This window comes from Ctenocephalides felis, unplaced genomic scaffold (assembly GCF_003426905.1).
Source record: "Ctenocephalides felis isolate EL2017-DRISC unplaced genomic scaffold, ASM342690v1 CF-g0.4_SCAFFOLD_01604, whole genome shotgun sequence".
Taxonomy (NCBI): Eukaryota; Metazoa; Arthropoda; class Insecta; order Siphonaptera; family Pulicidae; genus Ctenocephalides; species Ctenocephalides felis.
Genome location: NW_020537758.1, coordinates 21,408,196 through 21,417,365, shown reverse-complemented (window position 1 = coordinate 21,417,365; position 9,170 = coordinate 21,408,196). Strand labels below are relative to the sequence as shown.

Sequence of the window (9,170 nt, the reverse complement as noted above, 5' to 3'; positions counted from 1 at the left end):
AGATTGGATAATTCCAAGGAATGATTTGACCCACTACACCTACTGGCTGACGAAATGTAAAGCTTGTTAATCCAAAATCTAAAAAAATCAAAAATTATTAAAATAAAGTATGATAAATGAGCAATATAGCAAGTCTAAAAAGTATTCAATTTTATAAAAATCTTATTCGAGTATAATGTATCAATTAATAAAATAGGCTTACCAGAAGGAATTGTGTTGCCATGAATTTTAATCACCATCCTGCATAATATGAAAGTGTCTATCGCACAATTCATATCAAATACCGCTGTCTCCATAAGGTTTTCCGTTATCCAGACTTTCTAAATTTGATAGATATTCTATATCTCTTTCGATCAGGTTGGCTAATTTGTAGATCAACTTGCCCCGAGCCGAGGCGTCATTGTACGCCATTCCGAGTTCTGATGGAAAGCTTTTCGGGCAGCTGCTACTGCCAAATCTACATCAGCCTGTGGAAAATAATAATAAATTTATACAATTATGTATAACTTAAGTAAGTGAATTAGAAGGTATGCAATTATTTAAGTAACCAACTGGCTAATTCACCGTGATAGAAACATCAAAAAGAAATAAGCTGAATTTCCGTAAACCTCGGTCACTAGTACAAAACAATTAAATCAGATGAAGGTGATTCATAGAATAGAACTTAACCGAAAAGACACTAAAATGAAAAAACAGAGTGAATTATTTACTTTTGTTATCACCTTAACAAAAATCATTTATTCTGTAAAAATTTATTGTTTAAAGATCTAAAGTGTTTTGCCAAAATAAAATCGGTTTTGATAAAATATAACATCTTTTTAAATGAAATATTCGTTATGTATACGGGTTTCTTTTATTAGTTAGTATCCAGAACATAAATTTATCAAAAACAATCTAAGAAAGTATTGAAACTCAAATTCCAATCGTGTTGTTTACGAAAATTACACAAACAAAAATATTCAACATAATTAAATTTAATATGTTCTATGTATATTTTTGGCAATATGAATAATAATAATACTCACGCGATAATATTGAGCGATCGTGACCTTGCAGATAATATTTAATCATATCCAATTAATATTTTAGACATAATAATTACGAACAAATAACAATATATTCAAGATTAAATTCTATTCTAGTTGAACTTAAAAAACTTAAAAAAGTTATAATTAACCCACTATTCAAACAACCTGAAGTGAAATTGTATAAAAAAACATGATTTTTTTCAGACAGCGAAAAATTGGTGATTTTCTCATTTTTTTCTGCATTTTTAAGGTTCAACTAGTATCTATACTCTTAAAAATTTGTTATGATTTTTTTGTTCCGTATGGAAATTGTGACCTGCAAATGCTTATACCCTGCATATTATGTCATATATTTTAATGAAAAAATTTGAGAAGAATATTGAAATATATAACAATAAAACCTGAAAGTTTTGTTTCAATTAAATATTTATTTCCTTCCTTAAAAATTCCTCAAAAAGCGATTTTGGAAGCCTCTAAAGCAAGCCTTCCCTTAAGTGTAAGTGGAATTTTGCCTCCTTAAGGCACGTTCCATGAACTTCTCGATACATGTAAATAAACGACTTAATCGCAAAGAATCGATAATCAACTATTTGATAAAAATTTCCACTGTTTCTTTCGAAAATCAAGTTTATTGTATTACCAATTGATATCTTTCGAAGAAACGACCATATAGAAACAATATTCTATACAATAGTATAGAAACGTCCACGCCGATCGTCTTAAAAATCTAATCAACACGGATTCTTATCGAGTATTTTAGAAATTTAATTGAAACCATTACCTTATCTGCTTCCGAAACATCAATGATTTTTTCACATGTAGCAGGATTGATTGTAGGAAAAACTTTCCGCTCACAGAATCGACAAATTCATTATTTATGAAGAGCTGTAATACAAAATAAACAATATGAAAAGTGAGCTCTAACTGTGTAGGGCTATTTGGCAAATTTGTATTATGATTATTTTTGTATAGATAATAAATAATATAAAAAATTGCAGTCATTATTTTGTTTTTTATAAATTAAATTTTTTATTCAAATTTATATAAACATTAAAACATAAAAAATATTTTAATAAATCATTTTAAGGACTAAATTTTGTACAATTGATTTCAAAAAAATTAAATGAAAACTGTAAACTATAATTTACGATGGGGCTACAGCTAGGACTTTATATATTATATATAAATATATATGGTTCTAGCTGTAGCCACATCAAAGAAAATAAAATATGCAATCAAAATAAATAATTAAAAGATACAGAAGTAGTTAATAAGATAACAAATTGAATGATCAAATGTGCCAAAATCTAATAGGAATCTTTCATTGAGTATTTATATATTGGAATACTGTAGGTATATATGATATCTAGGTAAACGTTTTAAAAAAATAGAAATAAAACAAATTAATGCATTATTAAATTTGAATTTATAAAATTAAATAATAAATAATAAGAAAAAATGAAAGAAAATATTAATATATGAAATTGGTAAAGCTAAGAAGTATATTCTAATTGGAATATTTCAAGTACATACTTCTATTATATACAGGAATTCTGGTTGACTTTTTAAAAGAATTATAAATAAATATGCAAAACAATAATTAAATAATGATTATAAATATATCATAATATGTATTCATCATAGCTATTATATTATTGTTATCAAAATTATATAAACTTACATAAAATAAATAAAACAAAATTCAATAACAAGGGGAAATAACAAGCGGAAACAGAGTAAATTGATCAAGGAAGCAAATGAAAATTTATATTTTTTCAAAAAATTTGTAATAAATACATATAAAATCTGAATAAATTCTTATAAGATTATTTTAAACACTTACTTTTGTGTATTTGATCTCTGGTTTGGGATTAGCCATTTCAAATTAAATAACAAAAACAGATGTTACGTAAATACGATATATTTGACAGCCGGTCGGCGACTGCTGGAACGAACCGCTTGTTAGAATCCAATAAGAATATAAATAAACCGTGCGCCCAGAGTTCTGCGCATCATAAACACGTATTTACATTTGAATAATAAAAATTAAATAGGATTCAAAAAAAATAATCCATTCACCGTTGGACCGTTTTACTTTAATGCACATGGGAAGTATTTAATCAGGCAAAAATACTTCCCGAACTTCCCGTACCGTAATTAAAAATCTTGGTACGGAACACCCCCCCCAAAAAAAAATACACAAATGTGTACATTATTAAAATCTCTATAAAATATCTAATAATTTGATGTAATATGTCCAAAAAACTTTTTGACCATCAAATGATATTTTTTTAACTTATTTTTATTGAGAGTCTATAACCGCTGGACCTGCCTTCCCAAAATTCAATCAGTTTTCACCTTGTCAATACAAGTAAAATGTTTTTGAATTATTAAAATGAGACGCTCCGTTCTCTTAAAAACTGTGTACTGTTTTTAGCTCTTTTTGCCCCGTATCTTCTGAACGGCTAGACCTGCTTTTGCCAAAAACTAATCAGCACGTCTCATTATCAATACGAATCGAATGTTTTTTGAATTATTGAAATCGGTTGATCGGTGTTCCTGAAATCGTTGACCAAAATTTGTATCCGCACACGCGCATACACACACACATACACTCATACACACACACACATACATCCATTTTTTTAAGGTAAGCCAAAATGTTCAGAAACCTTTGAAACGTAAAGATATATAAAAAATTTCATTTTCGATTTTTTTGCGTGTACTATAACTAACCCTATGAGAAGTCAATTATACAGTTAATTAAAATTATACGATGAATTAAGTATTTGTAATTTGTTTTGCAAATTTTAAAAATAAGAGTTTGTGCTAAATAATTCAATTAATTCTATCTTGTACGAAGAGTTTATGAAAAGCATGAATTGTAAATGCTTAAAACTCTTAATATTTCAGGATTAAAAAAATATTATGGGTTATTCATAGCCAAAACATGTAATATTCATTGACATTCATTTTATCGAAATATACAATTACAAAATTTCTAAACATTGCTCGAGTCATCAATATATTACTTTCAAATAAAAAACTAGTAAGAATTTTGTATAAAACATTTGTATTTCTTTGTAACATTATATAAAAATATGCGTGACAAATTTCCCAGTGAAAACATATAATAAATAAAATTCCACTTATCAAGAATAAACACTAAACATTAAGTAATCTAGATACATATATTTTAAAGCACTGATGCATGTATTTCCAAATATATTGAAAGATATTTTTGTCATGCACAAGTATAAACGAACACTTGCCCATTATTCCAAAATAGTACGTAACATTATAACTTTCGCACAAAAAATTATGAAACTGCCTAAAAATTATATTATTCTTTATATCATTAATATAAAAACTTTAAAGCTTAATTTTAATTATTTCATATTATCAGTCGTTTTATGAAACTGATTATTATACTAAAAAATTTCAAACAGTTTTATTGAGGATTTCATGAATATCATCAAATGATGATTTAAGGCACACAGCAAATTCATTGCCATTTGTATTTTGCTTATAATTTGAAATAACAGCTCCAAGATAATCACTCATAATTGTATAACTGAAATATAAAAATGTATATATACAATACAATAATTGTTAAAATGGTAAATGATATGAATGATATTTATTCGTACCCAATTCCATAGCCCTTTTTATTCACCGGGCCAAAACCTCCAGCTAATACGGCTTCTGAATTTAAAGTACTTGTACTCAAAATGCTGTTATTAACTCTACTGTAAGCTTCATCAGTAAATAACTCTGGTAGTGTTAAATTGTTCTTTTCCGCTAAAATGGTAACAGACAATTATAGTAGAATATGCAAATATTGAATACTTTATAAAGATATTTACGATACCCATATTTTTTAATGCAAAAAGATGTCTATCAAAGCCTTTTCCCATGGCAGCATTTTTAGTTAGTTCCATGTGGTTATTTGAACAATTCTTCATCATTGTGTATATATCTGAATCTGTTTTGTTAGTTTTTTCTTTATTTGCTAAAGCTATGCACAACTCCTGTAATAATATTTAAAAAAATATAAATTTAATACAAATTGAATGGGAAAAAATATGAAGTGAAACAAATAATATTAATAATGCAAGTATTATAATTACCTTTGTATTAGAAGTCAGAGGACGCATAGTTTCTGTTCTTCCGTGTTTAAAAGCAGCAGTACTGCAAGATTCATATACTGATTCAAACTGTTTTGTTTGTTTATAGTAAGCAAGTTGAAATGCAAGCTGCATAACAAAATCAGGGCTGATTCCATGCTTTTTGCATAGTTTACGGCCAAATGCGCGATATTCAACAACATTAACATCAACAGAATCACTTATATCTTTGTGTTCCTTATCAGCAATTTGTATTTCGGACTTTAGAAAATCATTCAGATTAAATTCTGCAAAGTCATTCATGAATAAAAAAACAGAAATTTCAGAAAATATTACAACCTTTACCTATTTTTTCTAGATGATCTGAAACATTTACATTGTGACTATCTGTTCCATCAGTCACTTGCGGCTTTTCAATACTGTCTCTGAAAATTTCCTAGAAATAAATAGAAACATTTTTTTATAAAAGGCACTTAACATGCTTGGTTAAGTTAATATTAATATAATTCTAGTATTCAAGAATTCATCAACCTACTTGGAAATATCGTAAAACAGCCACACCATCACCCCAAGAGTGCTCAAAATTAACTGCAGCTTTTGAATCCTTATTAACAATCAAGGAAAAACTTTTATCAAACCACCTGCATCAAAAATACTTGATAAAAACTATTAACAAAATCTCTAAAATTGATAAATAAAATTTACTTTCCTGTTAGGAGCATTTTCATAAAGAAATGTTTTTACTAAACTCACATAGTCTTCAATATTTTCTTCATCTAGACTTACAGTAAATAGGGCGCTATCAACCATTTCGAGCTTTTCTTTGTTACCTTCTTGTAATAAAACTTCTCGTAATTTAGCCCAATCATCTCTTCCTTTCGATGTGAACACAGATAATGGATTGTTTTCTTTTTTGGTATTGTTCAAAATATATTGAATGCAAGCGTGAATTGTGTTTGGTGGAACAATATCACCTATAAATAAGATATAATTATATATATATATATATATATATATATATCATATTTCTATGCTAACTTACCATTTTCTTTCAAAACTCTTACTTTGTAGAAAGCACCATGTCTTAAGACAATCATATATTTTGAATTTATATTTGTAAATATTTCATCCTTTCCAATACGAGGTATTCTTGTTGTATTAAACAATCTACTATACTGGCTTATATCTAACGGATACGCTTTAAAAATATAAGATCCATAAGTTTTTACACTATTAGGTAAGAACTTAATAAATTGTTTATACAATGTTTTGTCTTTTACTTTAGGATCAATAAAAAAAACTTCAGGATACAGAACATTATCAAGTAATGATCGTCTGAATCTTAATGAACTCACAATTAGATTTGTAGCTCTTATTAATTGTGATACTGGCTTAGGCTCATCCTTAAAAACAAGGCAAGGATTATAATTCAACGGCAATCTCTTGCGATCTGATAAGTACATGTGAAACCACATTTCAGAAATATAACTGGTATCTTTGTTGTTATTATCGAAAGCTTTTAATAACTCTTGCAATTGCTTGCCCTCATTTTCAAGAAACTTTTTAGATATTTTCTCCGTTGTTGAATATGCATTATCATCTAGCACTGGTTTTACTGCATTTAAATATTTGGCTATAGTTTCATTTAATTCTGGCACTGGAAGTCTTGGCAGTGAATGTTGATATAAAGAAGTAGGGAATTCACTTTCATGTAGATACTGGTAACTTTTATCATGGTATACGGCAAATTCAGTAGAAGCAGTCGCTTTAAATCTAGACATGAACTTTAGATCTATGTATTGTGGTTTTATTGTTAGCCGCATCATCTGTAATAAATTATAATAGAAGAGATTATATTATATAGGTTATGCTCGCATGCAGAAAACTTTTATACTGAAGAGTTTAGATAAAAATTAATCATTTCCCTTTAAAAAAAAGGAGCAATCATTAATGAACATCAGGTTTTTCTTTTAAGTCTTCAAAAAACTAATCTTTTTCAATGTCATTTAAATAGTAATGTAAATAGAAATTTAAAGATTTACCTTTTATCATGAGACAGATCAAACAAATCTTTAATTTTTAGATTTATTTTTAATAATATGGCTTTTTCATTTACAATGCATATAAAGAAATAGACGATTACACTTCCTTAGAAAGACAGAAGTGTTGATCTTGAATAATATAATCAAATGAAATATAATTTAAAATAAAAACATGCCTTATCTTAGAGACTATCAAATTTCGCATAGCCAAGCAAACATCTTACCTTGATATAGATTTAGCTATAATATTTTTCGAAAATGTTACAAATAATTATTTATCACATATAGTTACTCAGAGGTATCAGGTATTAAAATATATATTTAATTCTTATAAATATTTGTGACTAAACAATGTTTCGATCTTTGAACTTAGAAAGCGAGTCTTAATGTATTTGTTGACGTTTTTATTTACGCTGATGAATGTCATTTAAATGATAAAAACAGCGAGACCTCTGTTCAGTAATTTAAAAAATACTCATAATAGTTTAGATTCAAACATTGTTGTTGCATCGACATTATCTTTTTCTTTATAATCTAGGCGTTTTATTCTGCAATCCATCAGTGTTTCCCAAATGTTTTAGGCCATGCTCCACTTTTACATTTCAAAAATTGTATGACCCCATCTTCGACATTATTCTACATGTAATATAAGGTCTATGGACCCCATAACCCCATGCAACATTTTTAAGCTTTATTAAGGGGTACACCTAGTGTGACAACCTAAAAAAAACCTTTTCCGTTGATAAAACATAAACGAATTTCACTAGAACATATTGTTCATGGGATGACCCATGGATGACCCTCGGACGAACAAAAAAAAACTAAAAATTGACAAAATGGCGGCATGTTAAAAGTTAAATTTTTCCCAAAATTTTGGTCGTTTTTGGCCTGCCAAAATTAGATTTTTGATCAGATCAAAGACCTGGAGGGTCATCGTATGAAGAACTATATAGTGGAGATGAAAAAAAAATTTATAGCGATCGGATCATTTGTCTCCGAGTAATCACTCCACCAAATTCGAAAAATGCTGTTTCGAGAAAAACGCGTTTAAAGATAAAATGATCGTTGTACTATATACTATAGTATAGTATATACTCTAAGATATCGATTTAAAATTTTAGTGTTCCTAATAACCTATCGAAATATGGAAAAATCCAAAAATCAATTTTTTGAAAATTTCACTCTATTTGTGTTTCTTAACTCCCCGAAGAAAAAGTTGTTTTCGACAGGAAATCCGACTTTCTAAGTTTACTATCAACGTTTCAAATATTCTGAATCGTTTGAGTCCAAAATTGATATAAATATGTGTGTGTATGTCAGCAGAAAGTTGTTCTTGCACTTTAACATTTCAAAAATTTGATTACCTTTAAAACAACATTGTTAAAAATACCACTATTGGCTTGTTTTTACGATAATCATCTCTATATAATAAGAGCATCTCTATATAATAAAATATTGTACTAAAAAAATAAACTATGGTATTGGTAATTTTTATTATTTTTCGAATATTTTTGAAAACATACATCAGCATATATATGTGCAAACAATTATTTGTTCTGTAAAAATTACTGTGTTAAACTTAACATAACATTACAATATATGGCAACTAAATGAACATGAAAGCATTGAGCAACAACTGTTAAATATTTGAAAACACATCTTTGTTTCAATTCAAGATTTTTTAAAACTCAATTGTGATAATAAAAGTTAAATAATACTTTTGCAATACAGTCATTCAATATATACAAATACATACTAGCAATGCGTTTGTTCAGTTGTTAAAAACGATAAAGAATTCTTATATAATTTAATATTATTTAATCTCATTTTATATAATTAAAAGTCTATAATATTTATTTATATTTTACTTTATATTAAATATTCTATAAAAAAAACTTGTGATTAACATTTTTTATAATGTACGAATATCAAACCGCGTAAACATCTATAGGTACGTATAGTTATTATTAAGA

At 27.4% G+C, this 9,170-nt stretch overlaps 1 protein-coding gene and 1 pseudogene across 1 annotated transcript; both read right to left on the bottom strand.

Annotated features, from left to right (window-relative positions):
* Positions 1–276: 276 nt before the first annotated feature.
* On the bottom strand, positions 277–3,045 carry LOC113373518 (annotated as a pseudogene).
* Positions 3,046–4,469: 1,424 nt separating this feature from the next.
* LOC113373517 (carnitine O-palmitoyltransferase 2, mitochondrial-like) lies at positions 4,470–7,558 on the bottom strand. The gene is made up of 9 exons (XM_026613811.1): positions 7,422–7,558; positions 6,198–6,981; positions 5,865–6,129; positions 5,691–5,796; positions 5,501–5,591; positions 5,159–5,442; positions 4,900–5,059; positions 4,679–4,829; positions 4,470–4,602 (listed from the first exon to the last, which is right to left on the bottom strand). The coding sequence occupies exons 2-9, from the start codon at positions 6,979–6,981 to the stop codon at positions 4,470–4,472; spliced, it is 1,974 nt and encodes a 657-aa protein (XP_026469596.1). The 5' UTR covers positions 7,422–7,558.
* Positions 7,559–9,170: the final 1,612 nt, after the last annotated feature.

Excerpts from the sequence above, each read along its gene's own strand:
- LOC113373517 (XM_026613811.1), bottom strand. The coding sequence starts at position 6,981 with ATGATGCGGCTAACAATAAAACCACAATACATAGATCTAAAGTTCATG. Across the intron at positions 5,592-5,690 it reads CTGTTTTACGATATTTCCAA|GAAATTTTCAGAGACAGTAT; the intron begins GTAGGTTGATGA and ends ATTTATTTCTAG. Across the intron at positions 4,603-4,678 it reads AAAAAGGGCTATGGAATTGG|TTATACAATTATGAGTGATT; the intron begins GTACGAATAAAT and ends TTTATATTTCAG.